The sequence below is a fragment of the Aspergillus pseudonomiae genome (genome assembly GCF_009193645.1).
Source record: "Aspergillus pseudonomiae strain CBS 119388 unplaced genomic scaffold BDV37scaffold_80, whole genome shotgun sequence".
Classification (NCBI taxonomy): domain Eukaryota; kingdom Fungi; phylum Ascomycota; class Eurotiomycetes; order Eurotiales; family Aspergillaceae; genus Aspergillus; species Aspergillus pseudonomiae.
In genome coordinates this window covers 3,211-17,570 of record NW_022476072.1, presented here as the reverse complement: position 1 = coordinate 17,570, position 14,360 = coordinate 3,211, and the positions used below count along the sequence as shown (strand labels likewise).

Sequence of the window (14,360 nt, the reverse complement as noted above, 5' to 3'; positions counted from 1 at the left end):
TAGTTAACACAAATGCCGATATAGGTTATTAGTCCACCGCCAGTGATCAGGTTTGTGAGCCTACCACGATTAGTATAAATCCAGGTCCATTGTGAGGTCACTTACCAGTCTAAGACTTAGACGGAACGGCTCCCCAGCTTGAGTTACGAGAGGCAGCCAAAGGCGAAGGCGACCAAGAGGCAGAATATTGGCACTCCATTCTTAGTACATTTGCGGATGATCTTAGATGCCACCGAGAAAGCCCATATACTGTCTTAACCGATGTACCATTCATGGTCATTGGACAGTCAAAGATTGATAACTGAAATTCTGAGCATCTGGGCATTATATAGGGGGTCTGTTGACTCGGCACTGGCGTATTCCATATTATTGAACCGTGACCGCGGTCCTTCATGCAAATGAAGTTTCCGGGAGCTGGGCGTGATGCGCCTTGAAGAGATGTGTAACAAGAACATCTAGTAAAGATACAAAAGAAAGATAACGCTTTTACGGGTCTATGGCCCTACCCTCTCTGTCTGAATTCAATCAGAAGATTTTCACGGCTTCCGTGGAACGTTTACTGTTGCCGGTCCCAGCCGAGAAATCCGACACGGGTTCTAGCCCCAACCCGAATCTGCAGAATCGAAGATCCGTGCTCTGCCATTACATTGGGAATAGAAGTATCTCCAGCCGCGTGACATTGTTCTAGAAATGATGCGTGCCCAGTTCGGAAAGATCGATGAAAAGAGTGAGGGCCTAGCGGGTCTTTCGGGACATGGGTTGAGGAATCCGAGATAGGCTCGGGGAACGGCTGCCAGCTATCAACTAGCGCGGGACCTTCATTAAAACTCCTATACAACTCAATCGAGATGTGGTGCTAGGTCGAGGTACGTCGGGATACCCTTGCGATTGTTGTAGTATAAGAGACACACAGTGCGAATGGAAGTTCATGTTTTACTACTCAAGCATCCTTAAACAATATATATGATTCCATGCGCCTGCAGTCTTCGAAGATCCTTACAATAAATACCTTAAATCTACTAGTATTACGTTCCTCACTTGCTATACATCCTGTACCCTCTGAAAACTTTGGAACGCAACCATGCAAGCCAGTGAACTGCGCGAAGTCTCCCTTGCCCTGCGCGCTGCCCGCCGCAATCAAACACCAATCGAAAGACCCACGAAGATATGGCCCGCCCTGGATGCCGAGGGGGGTTTCGCGGTTTAGCGGATCACTGCTGAGGAAGCCGTTAAGAGCGGCGATCGATTAGTGGGATATAAATTAGGAAACATCGCCAAGGTGATGCAGGATGCGTTCGGACTTGATCATCCGGACTATGGGTTCCTTTTGGCGAGTACATTTGTATATGAAGGGACAACCTTCGACCGGAAGCAATATATTAAACCGTTCGTGGAGTTAGAGCCGGCATTTGTGCTTCGGGGACCTCTGCGTGGGCCAAACTGCACCGTTGCCGATGTCATAAATGCTGTTGATTATGCCATTCCCGCCATTGAAATTATTGATTCCCGTGTAAAGGATTGGGCGATCGACCTCCCCGATACCTTGGCTGATAACGGTTCAACTGGCTTGGTGATTCTGGGTGGTACTCCACGGAAGCTTACTGAGTTTACCTTGCGCGACACCTGCGGCACATTGCGTTTTAACGATCGGGAAGTTATGTCCGGCAACACTGCCAACATCCTCGGAAATCCTCTTTCTGCTACTGCGTGGTTGGACAATCGACTGGCTGCCTATGATATCGAGTTCAAACCAGGCCAAGTGATTCTGCCTGGTAGTTGCTTCCAGGCCGTCCCCATGGAGGAAGCCGGCCATTGGACTTGCACATTTGAGGGCTGGGGAACTGTCGAATTTGACGTTGTATAATCTTCAGAAAAGCTTTTTCTGTATGTGAAAGAAGAGGTAGTCACTTAGGCTAGTTGACCGACACAACCAAGAAATATATTCTATATCGCATAGACCGCTGGAACAATAAAACTACATCCAGTGCCAACGGGGCCATGCCATGTTTAGTACACAACACGTCTCCTCCACGTAGAGGATAGCTAAGGCATATATATAATACCCCTCTGATTGTTGTCCTTTACCTTGCCCGACCTTACGTTGCCCACTCCAATGGCAACCAGGATCAAGAGAGAGGAAAAATGTCCAGTCGGCTCCACCTAGACGGGATTAAAGCACCCAATGGGGCATAGGACGATAAGACGGTACTTATCCGAGTCTACATTCTCGCTTACTTATTTTGGTATGTGGATCCCATCGCTTGTCTGGTTTTCCACCCCCCGCGTCCAATTTTGGCACAAGCTCCATGCCGGATGTCGACCCAAGGGACTGATATCGATGTCACTGGCTCATGAGCATATGACAAAGACCCACTAGAGGGGAGGCAAACCATGGGAGAAGGTGAAGATAAAAGTAAGTGAAAGAGGGGCGGAGAGAGAGAGAGAGAGAGAGAGACGGACCGTAGAATTAAGCAAATAACAAGCCAAATTAAGGATAACAATAAAGTGCTGCCCCGAGATCTGCAGGCGTTCTTTCTGTCCACAGGAAGAAGAGCCCCAACATGAATGCTCGGTGGAAATACTCACTCGTTTTGATTAGGGCTAGGGCTGAAGATCGTCAGTCCTCCAAGTCTCTCATCCTAGTGGAACCCCACAAGAAGATAGACTGGGCGGTTCCATTCATTTGAAACTACCAATGAAGAGGCAGATGAAACTAGCCTCTAACTATGCGGGGGACATACGAGGTCAGTGCGAAAGCGCCTCCCCTCACGTTATCAACTCATATCCGATCCCTGTGGCGATCTCCGACCTCAAACATCACCGTGATAGGCATCAAGTCTCGGTGCGCTATGGCAACACAGGTGTCAATCCAACCCCGCAAGCTAAGGCGAACAGCGAACGCGTAAGTAACCTTCATCCGCTTTAATCTATCTTTAATCTAACGTGCTTGGCATCACCAGATGCGTTGCTTGCCGCCAGAGCAAAATCAAGTGCTCAGGCAAAGAGCCGTGCGCCAACTGCCAACGTCGTGCTGTAAAATGCCGATTTGTGGAAGGAAGCAACAAGATCACAGTCACGGAAAGGTTCGTCGGTAGCAAATTTGAAGTCATATTGCGCAACAGCAAAATAACCACGCTCGTGTTGGTTCCAGTTACCTACAGCAACTGCGACGCCAGGCGAAAGCGCACCAGAGTCCAACGGGCACCAAACGTTCTGCGGAAACAGCCTTTGGGTCTGTAGTCGAGGTCGACGATGTGTCTGAAGGTGAGCTTCCCAACCCGTCCTTGCATTGAGTCTCCGGGGCTAAAGGGACACAGAGCTGGCTTACCCTCCAAGGGAGGAACTATCTTTACCCCCGAAAACGATTGACCATGCACGTAGCATCTGGACAAGCCCGTTCACCTTACCCTCCAGAACCATCAAGAATACATATAAGAACAAACGCAACTGGAGTACGTTTCCTAGTCTTTGTGATAGATATGTCGGCACAGAGGTACAACCACTAACATGTCTTCGTACAGTTTGGCTAGCCCCTACGTCAGTGTGGTCTTTTACCGCGAGGCTTAGCGTCATGTTGTCCGAGAAGCTGCAACTCGAATCGCCCTACACAACCCCGAGCCAGCTCGACCAAGACATATACCCGCTCCGTTGGAAGCAGGCCACAGCTGAAGGACCTCCTGATATTAGCGGCTTGCCTTCAGTTGATCATGCGCTTTATTTATTTGACACAGTTAAATTCCATCTTGGTGTGAAATATCGTTTCTTTGATGAACGTACTTTCTTGGGACACATTCACGAATTCTATTACGGAGATGCCGCCCAGAAGGCTACCGAATCGCGCCTTTGGTTCGTCCAGTTCCTACTTGTCCTGGCATTTGGAAATGCATTTCTCTTGCAGTCAAGGAATGCAAAAGACCCGCCTGGATCGAAGTTCTTTGTACGGGCAATGGCGCTTATGCCAGACCACGCTTCCCTTTGGAAAGACAGTCTATTGGCAAGTGAGACGTTGGCGCTGGCTGGGCTCTACTTATATTGTATTGATCATCGAGAGTCAGCGCACGTATATGTGAGTAAAGCGCTCCAGTACATTCAGACGACCTTGTTTCCACTGTGTGCCATTGACAATCCTTCTTTGCACAGGTCGGCCAGGCCATACGAATAGCTCAGTTGGAAGGTTTGCATACCGAGCTTCCCGAAGATGAGCTAGGCGCAGCGACGGTCACTCGGTGTCGCAATCTCTGGTGGACCTTATACATCATGGATCGCCATCTCTCCTCATCATTAGGGCTACCGATGACAACGCAGGATAGCGACATAACCACTTTGATTGATCCACCAAGCTCATGTCCGCAGCGAGACGTTACACTAAGTCTGCAGGTCAGACTATCACATCTGCTCTCTTCTATATTGACCTGTAAGGCGATCTAGACGTTCATCAACCTTTACTACAGGCAGTGAGCTGATTGAAATTTGTTGTAGACATTTACAAGAACGAGAAAACACAACTAGGAACCTTCTTGGAGACGACCAGATCCATTTTGCATACGATGGCTGGTCACGCGCAAGAAATTGAAAGCATCATTCATATGAAGAATGAGAATTCCGTAGATACGATGCCCAAAGGGACACGGCACATCACATTGCTATACCACCAGGTCAGTGCAAAATTACCATAGCGCGCCATGATCTATACTTCGCTTCTTGTGTCGCTTTCTGGGCTAACCTGGCAAAGTGTGTCATTGTTGCCACACGACCCCTGCTCCTCTCTGTGCTCAAGGAAAGACTAGATAAGCTTGATCATGGAGAAGAAGATTGGCAGAACTTTTTGGCTCCTACAAAGAGTCTAATATCAACGGGGATCAAGTCAGCTGCCAAAACGCTGCAGATCTTGACGCATGAAGACAGTCTCCTGGGTACAGTCTCTCTATCTGTTTTCAGAAACCAACGATGCGCTGAACTAATCATAACACAGAGGTCTTCCTTCCTTTTGACTTGGAGTTCACCTATGCTGCTGCGATTCACTTAGCGATGGCAGATACACTGTTTCCGCACTCTACTGAAGGCCAAACCTACAGTGAGGAAGTACATGCGATCCTTGACGAGATGATCTACAAAGGTAATAGGTTGGCTGCGGTGCGGAAGAGCGAGCTGGCACATCTAGAAACACTTTTCAAGGATCTCGCAACACGGATCGAGCGGCGTGGTTTGCAAACTTTAACATTATCCAGTCCAACGGAGAACGAGCAGCCCACGCCCTGCGACGGAGAATATCAAATAGGGGGATCAACGGTACAGACTGAGCCAATCGATGTGTCGTTGGTTAGAGACCCAAGCGCTTCGCCTGATGTTCTTCATCACACGACTAGTGACATAGAGTTCCTTGACAATATCGGGATCTCGTCGTATGAGTTTTTCACCATCGTCAACCAGATTGGCAACTCGGACAACTATAGCCTACTGGATCCTGCGCAAGTTTGGTGAGCTTAGTGCAACAGAGGCCATTTCTACAGCAGAGCCTGGGTTAAAACATGATTGATATACCCCAGTTAATGTCGAGTTGCCGCCCCTTTACGCTAGTATAGTTGTTTTCATTGACTTTCTACAACTTAAACCATAGGAGCATATTTCGCAGCATTGGTTCCGATTTTGGTAACGATAGACGCCATTGACTTTAGATCATGAATGAGGATGATGTTGAAAGTCTACATATTCCAATCGCCATATGTCATAAAAATTGCGAAAACGGCAACCTAATATCTATCCCTCACACTTCAATGCAACAACGGCCCATTCGACATTCATCCTGCTTCTGGTCCCATCTTTCCTCTTCCCCAATAGACCCTGGTCCCACCCTAGGACCCTGTCTACGCCCATCCACGCCTGCGTTACGTTGCGCCAGAAAGGTTCGCAATGGCCGCGGATAGTTACAACGAACTAGAGCAATCCTGTCTCAATACCCCACGCGATCAATTGATAGGAGGTAGGCGTTTTTCCTGAATTCGTAAGTGACAGTTACTACCCGGCCTGATTCCTTTGCTATAGTAGCCGGGCTTCTGGGTGGTACGACTGTACTGTTGTGGGTGCTCTTCCGGCATTTGGACAAGACTGAGGACGAGACTGAGTGAGGAGACGACCGGCAAACCCTGCACTGAATGAAGGGATGACTGTGAGACTAACGCAGGACTCATACGCAATATTGGTACTCAAGCCTAGCAAGCCATATTTGTCTCGGCATACCCGACAGAGCCGAATCTTTGGTGTGAACCCTAACGGTTGCCACTCTAACCAAGATCCCTCAGCATTTCAGTTTTCAAAATCCTGATCTAGCCGTTGATAACAGGGCAGTACAGTAAGAATGCAACTTTCTGAAAACTTGATTGTCTCATAAGCAGGGTCAGATGACCGTACAACAACGCTATTAGTATCTTGAAATCGTATGCCGTTTCTATGAATTTGCTATATCTTTTTTTTCACGCGTCCTTTGCACCATGGTAGACAAGGTCGACGTGCTAATTATCGGCGCATGCCCGGCAGGGTAAGTAAAGTCTGGGATCCTTGATGAAGCTAAAGGGTTTCCCACTTGACAACTGATGGGTCACTAGGCTCACAGCTGCAAATTGCTTCAATGGTGGCAAGAGTCCCCGGGTCCGAGTGATCGACAAAAAGTCCGGGACTATCCAGAGAGGCAAGGCCGATGGACTTAAGAGCATCTCTCTTGAGGTGCTCGATACATTAGGTATTGGGGATGCCATCCGCAGTGAGTCACATCGAGTGGAAGAAATTACCCTCTGGGAGCCAGATAGTCAAGGAGGCCTTATTCGATACATGACGGTGCCCGATCGAGTTCCGGAGCTGCAAAAGCCAAGAGAGGTGACACTGGACCAAGGTTCAGGAGCAGAAAATGATTGAATTGAGTAACAATTGATGAGTGAGATAGGTAGGATCGAGCATCATATTGTAGCAGCTCTACATAGACATGGTAACGTGGAGGTGTCATGGAAGAAGCGGCCGATCGACCTGCGCGTTAATATTGAAGCTGTCGAGGAACCTCTTGCGTATCCTGTCACGGTCGTGATAAGGGATGTGGATGACGATATTGTACCGCCAGAGATTATCCAAGCTCGCTACCTAATTGCCTGTGATGGAGCTCATAGCTGGACAAGGAAACATCTCAACATTCCCCTCGTGGGATAGCTCACTGATTCGACCTGGGGTGAGTGGCCTTTGGAGAGCCCCTATGACTGTCATAAATATGGCCTGCCACTAAGACGGAATCAGGAGTGATAGATACTGTTCCCAAGACCGACTTTCCTGATATTCGCAAGGTCTGCGTGATTCGCTCAGCGCAAGGTACAGTGATGGCTATACCTCGCGAGGGTAAACTGGTTCGGTTGTATGTTGGGATGGACGGAACTGGGCTTGACGTCGCAGGCGGGTTAGATGTCCGCGCTTTCACCGTTGACCATGTTATAGACTCGGCACGGTCTATCATCTCTCCATATATGTTCGAGGCTGGCCATGTGGCGTGGTGGTCCGCCTACCAGGTTAGTCAACGTGTTGCAGAAGAGTTCTCCAGATATGACCGTGTGTTCCTTGCCGGAGATGCTGTTCGTAAGGGAGAGCCATTCTGCCTAACTTGCCCCCAAGGCTAATCAATGATGGACTTACCGTAGACACACACTCTCTCCCAAAGCAGGCCAGGGGACGAATACCGGTATTCAGGACGGTAAGCGAATTATGCTCGGGTAACCGCAATGAGAGTTGACAAGCAAATCATAGCCTATAATATCGGCAGGGAGCTTCGCTTCTACCTTGAACAGCGTTGTTCGCCATCGCTTTTATCGACATACGTGCACGAGCGAAGGCCTATTGCTCAGCAACTGATCAACTTTGGCCGCGAGTATCTCCAGATAATGGCTACACCTAACTTGGATCCCGATAGCTTCTTGTCTGCATTTCTGCTCGCCATGAAGTTTACTACAGGAATTCGGATTCAGTATCCCCGATCGTTAATCGTAAGGCCCCCCTCACAGGTGGGAGAGACCACAGCTGTCGCTACAGGTCTATCACCCGGCATGCGTCTACCAGACTTCCAAATAGTTAATCAGGCGGATGGAATCCCCACTGCTGTTCATCATTGGTTTGTCATGACTGGTAAATTCCGCCTCTTGATTTTTGCGGGGAGCATTTCGAAAGGACACATCCTTCGAAGATTATCGGCATTCGGACAGTGGCTGGCGACGTTTCAACAAAACCATTCGGGCACGGAAGCTATCACGATCCATTCGGCCCGACGAGGAGATATTGAATGAATGGATCTGCCAGATATCTTTCATCCCTGGAGCGATCAGGACGACTGGGACTACTGGAGAGTCTATGCTGACGATGAGAGTTATCATGATGGCTGTGGAGAGGTCTATAAGCGTTGTGGTATTGATCGAGAGGATAGCCGGGTTGTCATCGTCCGTCCTGATGGTTATATTAGTTTGATCTGTGAGCTAGAGCGGGCAGATCAGATTAGCCTCTTTTCTGATAACCTTGGACCGGTAGATTCAATAGCCATGGCTCGTCCCGCCCGGCTTTGATGTGTGAATTGCAATGGAAGAAAAATGCACCTTGGGACTGTATGTGAACCCTTGACTACAGAATTATGGAGATAACCCAGACCAAATTGCCCAGGTGAGGCGTTTGGTATTGATAGAAAACAGATAGCTACAACAAATGCTAGAACTCATTTTTGTTAGACGATCAAATAGATTGCACCGTAGTACACCTATATAAGCAAAATTGTCGTGACCGTAAATAAGGCTACGGAAGAGAATGCCTCTAGAAGAGGGACCGAAATTGTGCATCCGGTATCAACGTGCGTGTCGTATAAAATAACGTAGTGGATCTCCTTTTGGACTTCAGTCAGGGCTTAGTTTGATCCGACTCACCCAGAGACTAGGGAGCTACTTTGCTGGGCAGGTAAAGATGGAAAACATCAGGGCACCGCAAAATCTTAGATCGTCTTCTCAGAGATCCTTTCTACGTTGTTGTAAAAGTGTAGCCTGGAATACCGAAACAGCCTCACCTGTTCAGTTGTCGATGAGATAGTAGTTATGCTAAAAGCCTTGTTTCTATAAACGTTCCTGTGATTGTATAGTCGATATCGGTGCCTTTGATCATGATTTTACTTGGTACATTAGCCCGTCACTACCTAATAGAAAACTACTTCTTAACTATCTACTTGTGCTTAAATTAGATGTTTCTTTCCCCTAGCTATCCAGGTGATATAGGCTGTTGAACAGCAGCAGCCCTAGAAACCCCGTCCGCTACATCAATAAACAAAGCTAGGTGAGCCGAGGAACCTCAGGGCAGAATTTCACCATGATCTCAGCCAGGCTCATTGACACCCCCTCAACGATGACCACTTACGCATAGGGCGTCCTAGGTTATCTAGTATATCCTGCATCGACGTGAGTATGATGCTAGTGAGCGTTGACTGGGATTATCCTTTACTTTGGATACCATCAAAACGTGTCTGAAGACAACGCAAATTTATATACATGTGATGGTAAATCTACAAGACCTAATTGTGATTTTAAGTTATTGGCTCATGATTACGATTGGGCTGTGCACAGTGTGGCAGCTGGAACTGATTGCCGTCTTCTCCACATACAGATCTAGGCACCAGAAGTTATGTCACCCTCACGCCAGCGGAGTATATCATGCTCTTCCGAAGTCTAATGTATAATTGGGTCAAGGAGTGACCTCTATACAGGCGGGCTACAGTTCAGATTCATGGGCAACACCGACGTCGTATGCGGTTGTGTTTCATGAGGGAGACCCGGGTCGGTCATCAACCAGCGGAATTTGTCAATAACTGAGTTTCAAGGTGGCTACAAGCTTGGAGTGGCTGGTGATTTAATGAAGTCAGTTTTGGCAAGTGTTTTATTCCAGAATGGATCATGCGCCCACAACCAAAGGTCCATGGCGGTTGTGGAAGGACCAAAACTTCAGGTATCGCCATCCATAGTGCATACCGTGTGGAAGATATCCATATACCTCAAAAGCCCAAGTCAGTCTCTAGTTTGTCCCTCTCGTCTGGCGGACACTGAGCCCGATCTCATATGATGTTGGTGGGCTTTCTCCTAAGCTGGATATAATAAGTCTAGAACGCTGATGTCATCATTGAATGCAGTCTCTCATATAATAGCTTTGGAATTTTCTTCCTACTGTGTCATATGATAAAGGGAGGAAATGTATAAGTACCACATCAACATCCGCTCATGTCTGAACTAGTCCATGATCTTCCCTAGAAATTCCATTCATTCTTTCACATCCAAAGCAACGCACTATCGAGCCATTATGCCAGAATATAGCGACATTGTCCAGGAACTTCGAGACGAGCTACTCTGGGAGGAAGATGACCTTGAGCAGGCCGTCCAAAACGCTCATAAATGGGATATCCCCGAGCTGGACAAGTACGGCATCATCTCAGCCAGAGGCTTTCTTGACTTTGCCGACTGGTTGGTCCGAGGCTGGGTCCCTACTGAGTCAACCAAAGGCCGGGACATTTACTACATCCTATGTGTCTTCTATTTCGTCCTGTCCCAGGAACCACTGGGTTCTCGTCTGACCAAAATCCAACCACTCAGCTTGAACAAGCCCCTGAAGCCCCTCTCCGACTGAGTGGTCCGATACGCCAAGGAGATCGGTAGCAGTATGGACAAGAATTCATCGATCAACGAGGCTTCCATCACGACATTTAAAAACTCTCCGCTCTTCCGCGTCTTCGAGTCTGAGGGAGACGCCAAGAACTGGACAACTTTCAACAAGTTCTTCTACCGAAAGCTGGACAGCCCTCGTAACATCGCTGGCCCTGATGATGATCATGTCGTGACCTTCCCTGCCGATTCGACCTTCGCCGGTGCATATGCCATCAGCGAGGATTCCGAGGTGGTTCTGGAGAAAAAGGAGTGGCGGATTGTGAAAGAGCAGGTGGTTCTGAAGCATGTTCCGTGGAAAGTGAAGGACCTTCTTGGTAAATACGGCGACGAGCCGCTTCCTGATGACAGCACCCAAACGTACGGGGATGTCTTCAAGGACGGAATCTGGACTCATGTTTTCTTGAATTCCTTCGACTATCACCGGCAGCATGCGCCTGTGTCGGGGGCTGTGGAGATCATCGATGTCATAGAAGGCGCCGCCTACCTCGATGTCCTGGTCCAGACAGACGAGCAGGTCGGTCACAACTATCTGGAGCTCTGCCGCCAGATCGCCGGAAAGAAAAGGAACCCTTCAGGCGTCCATACCCTCCAGGCCCCAGACACTCCAGGTTATCAGTTCCTCCAGGCACGTGGGGTGGTGGTGATCAACAATGAGCACTTGGGCCGGGTTGCCGTGCTTCCGATTGGCATGGCCATGGTTTCCTCTGTTAACGTGAGGAAGGAGCTCCAAGGCCAAAAGATCAAAAAGGGTGAAGAGATTTCACACTTTGCATTCGGTGGTTCAGACTGCATTATAATGTTTGAGCGCAAGGCAAGAGTTTCGGGTTTTCCTGATTCTGACCCAGCTTCTCGAGAGCATTTCTTCTACGGTGAAAAGCTGTGTAGGGCTTACTTCAAACCCCACAAGGAGCCTAAAAGCTTCGGATCCCGCTTCGGTTTGCCTTCCAGATAAGGCATCAAGGGGAGAAAATTCAGAATGGTAGGCGCCAGGTGGCTGAGTTAAAAGGCCATTAGGTGTTGATTGTCTCTATTTTTCTATTCTTAATATGAGCTCAGTTGAAATTTGAGTTCCTGGCTTTCATTTCTCCGTGAAACTGAAAGAGCCTCCTTGTTTTCCGCCCTGATCGTAGGGACTTCAAATAGTAGTTCTAGGCTATGTCGACGTCGGTGCTTATTCATGTTACGATTGACCTAGGGTAGACTACAGGTTCACGCTGTATAAGCGCTCGATTGGCGGATCTTCTTTCCGAACCGATAGAATATCCAAGGCAGGGGAGCAAACGCGATAGCGAGGAAGCCGAGCAGGCTAGATGCCCATGTGAATCCAAGATTGTTGTACACTACATTGATCAGTCAGCCAGGCGCCGAGGTAATGGCCTAGATTACAACAACGTACTTGGGATGGTAAACAAGGGGAAAGATCCGCCCACGCTGTATCGCAGTAGGCCATTGGCCGCTAGAGCCGAGGCGCCAAACTTGGCTCCGTACACATTGGTGAGATATAACATCGTGGATACCTATATTTCACACAGTCTCAGCAGCATATCAGTCGGTACCACACGGAAGACGCACAAAGATCATAATGTTCGAGCAACCAAACAGCGCCATGGCAATTATACTACTCATCCAATGAATGCCCGGCTGTGAGGTCCAGGCAAACCAGAATAATGCCGCCGGCATCAGGGGACTGCCCACCATCGCGGCCACAAGCATTCGTTCTGGAGGTGCTGCCGCGCCTGGCTGCCGCGCGCGATGCTTGGCCATCGTGTATCCGTCGAGGATGATCAATGCCACAGCACCGATAATGCAACCCACGGCGATTCCAATAAAGGCCAGTCCTGACTGTCCCGGTGAGAAGCCATAATTGGTGCTGTATATCAGCGGCACCGAGGCCAGGAAGCAAAAGAGCACGGAGAAGTTCAGGGAGGAGTAGAGGGAGCAGAGGGTGACGATCGGCTCGGTGATTAGCATGTAGAGAGGTCGTGCCAGCGTGACTGTCATGAGCATCCTGACTCCCGCGAGGCCATCGGGGATCGGCTTTGGAGGAGGAGGTAGTCCCATCTTCTTGGCTAGGCGGCGGCGGATCGGGATCGCGTATGTTTCCTGTGCACCCATCGAATAGACCCATAGGGCCGCTCCGAGGAATAAGGTTGTCCATTGAGACCACCTGAAATCCTTATATTCGGCGATCCAACCACCTACCAGTGACCCCAGAGCGGGCCCCAGAAAAGCGATACCCATAAGCACAACCACTCCGCGGTTGGTGTTTTGGCCTGTCCAGGTATCCATGATGGTCCCAGCACCCACGGCGAGAGGTGCAGAGCACAGAATGCCACCCAGCAAGCGGCATATCGCAAGGGTAGCGAAGTTGTGAGCAAAGCCAGCGCCGAGGATAAATAACAGGGCTAATGGGGTCATGATGATGTAGACGAAGCGGCGCCCAAACGTCTCACTCAAAGGAGCAGCGATCATAGGGCCGAAAGCTAGGCCGTACACATACAAGGTGAATGGGAGGAGCGACAGGGTGTTAGTGACGTGAAAGTCCTCCTGCACGTGAGCGTGGGATGGCGAATAGATGGCCAGGCCAAAGGATCTAAGTGCATGCGAAGGTTAGCTTTGCTATCGTCATCTCATCTCCAGAAGTGAACACCGACATAAGCAGACAAAGGAGGGAGGGAACGGATGTGTTGTATAGCTTCTTGGTCAAACTCCAATTCTGGGCGTTGGCTGGATCGACGGCCCAGTCTGGTAGCTCTTCTTGCTTTTCTGGTGAAGAAGCCATGCTGTTCGCTTCCGTATCAGTCGTGCTTGGCTCCATGGTGCCACGGTTGTTCTTGCAAGTGTTCTCAACATCCCTCTAGTCATCCAGAAATATATATATGCAAGTAAGCTTGGCGCCCGTCGGTTATGGCGGATGATACAGCACATAAAGACTTTTCAAAACAAAGCCCAGTAAGGAATAGCCCACGTCCAAGTACATATATCGGCTATTCGGAATGTCCAGTCAACGCTGATTCTCAGGTTTGGCCTGTGCTTGGGGATGATGTCTATCCTCAGTTGTTCGTGTGGCCAACTGTGGTCCACCGTTGAAGCCCGGTGGATATTCCTTCGACCCACTAATTCGGCGAGATGGACTGCCTAACCCCAAGACAATTGGTACCCGAGGAATCTCTGGTCGATCCGAAGGTTTCGCAACCCGGTCGGTGAATAAAACCTCGCCGGTATATGGTATACTATGTTTGACTCTCAACTAGTAGGCATTCGCACAAGTGCAATTGCTTCACCACGGAACGAAGGATCTGCGGAGTAACGTGTACTCTCACCCCAGGTTCTACTTGATCTTGCTTTTAATAAATAGAAAGGTCAGATAAGAGAATAAAACAGGTTATTCAAGGGGTAGTACCTGTAGGAGCCGAACTTTGGCCTGGGTCAAGGGCTTGACCGCATTTAGCAATGGTTGACGCTGACTTAATGAATCTGAATAACGTAACGTAACCGGCAAGTACCCTGCGCATGTAAGCACCCTGCGCACCACCCGCGTTTCTTACGCGTCTTAATTTCTTAGACAATTCAAACACTAACTATACTATTAAAAATGTTTAAATTATTAAAATCGCGCGTTAAGCAAGAAGGCCGAATCGTACTGGC

The 14,360-nt window shown here is 48.9% G+C and overlaps 5 protein-coding genes across 5 annotated transcripts; 4 read left to right on the top strand and 1 right to left on the bottom strand.

The window, feature by feature from the left end:
• Positions 1-1,081: 1,081 nt before the first annotated feature.
• On the top strand, positions 1,082-1,864 carry BDV37DRAFT_274509 (2-keto-4-pentenoate hydratase; the record flags this gene model as incomplete). The annotated part of the gene is made up of 2 exons (XM_032085247.1): positions 1,082-1,193; positions 1,266-1,864. The coding sequence occupies 2 exons, from the start codon at positions 1,082-1,084 to the stop codon at positions 1,862-1,864; spliced, it is 711 nt and encodes a 236-aa protein (XP_031937639.1).
• Positions 1,865-2,849: 985 nt separating this feature from the next.
• BDV37DRAFT_297006 (uncharacterized protein) lies at positions 2,850-5,481 on the top strand (the record flags this gene model as incomplete). The annotated part of the gene is made up of 9 exons (XM_032090228.1): positions 2,850-2,902; positions 2,961-3,083; positions 3,152-3,264; positions 3,318-3,452; positions 3,522-4,066; positions 4,378-4,414; positions 4,480-4,655; positions 4,793-4,930; positions 4,999-5,481. The coding sequence occupies 9 exons, from the start codon at positions 2,850-2,852 to the stop codon at positions 5,479-5,481; spliced, it is 1,803 nt and encodes a 600-aa protein (XP_031937638.1).
• A 1,007-nt stretch (positions 5,482-6,488) lies between these two features.
• fmpF (phenol 2-monooxygenase fsqG) lies at positions 6,489-8,585 on the top strand (the record flags this gene model as incomplete). Its single annotated transcript, XM_032085246.1, has 7 exons — positions 6,489-6,535; positions 6,603-6,886; positions 6,938-7,138; positions 7,288-7,611; positions 7,697-7,726; positions 7,780-8,242; positions 8,345-8,585. 7 exons carry the CDS (start codon positions 6,489-6,491, stop codon positions 8,583-8,585), a joined length of 1,590 nt encoding a protein of 529 aa, XP_031937637.1.
• Positions 8,586-10,350: 1,765 nt separating this feature from the next.
• BDV37DRAFT_274506 (phosphatidylserine decarboxylase) lies at positions 10,351-11,664 on the top strand (the record flags this gene model as incomplete). The annotated part of the gene is made up of 2 exons (XM_032085245.1): positions 10,351-10,615; positions 10,676-11,664. The coding sequence occupies 2 exons, from the start codon at positions 10,351-10,353 to the stop codon at positions 11,662-11,664; spliced, it is 1,254 nt and encodes a 417-aa protein (XP_031937636.1).
• Positions 11,665-11,921: 257 nt separating this feature from the next.
• Positions 11,922-13,603, bottom strand: BDV37DRAFT_297004 (MFS transporter; the record flags this gene model as incomplete). The annotated part of the gene is made up of 4 exons (XM_032090227.1): positions 13,367-13,603; positions 12,285-13,305; positions 12,109-12,229; positions 11,922-12,052 (listed from the first exon to the last, which is right to left on the bottom strand). The coding sequence occupies exons 1-4, from the start codon at positions 13,528-13,530 to the stop codon at positions 11,922-11,924; spliced, it is 1,437 nt and encodes a 478-aa protein (XP_031937635.1). The 5' UTR covers positions 13,531-13,603.
• Positions 13,604-14,360: the final 757 nt, after the last annotated feature.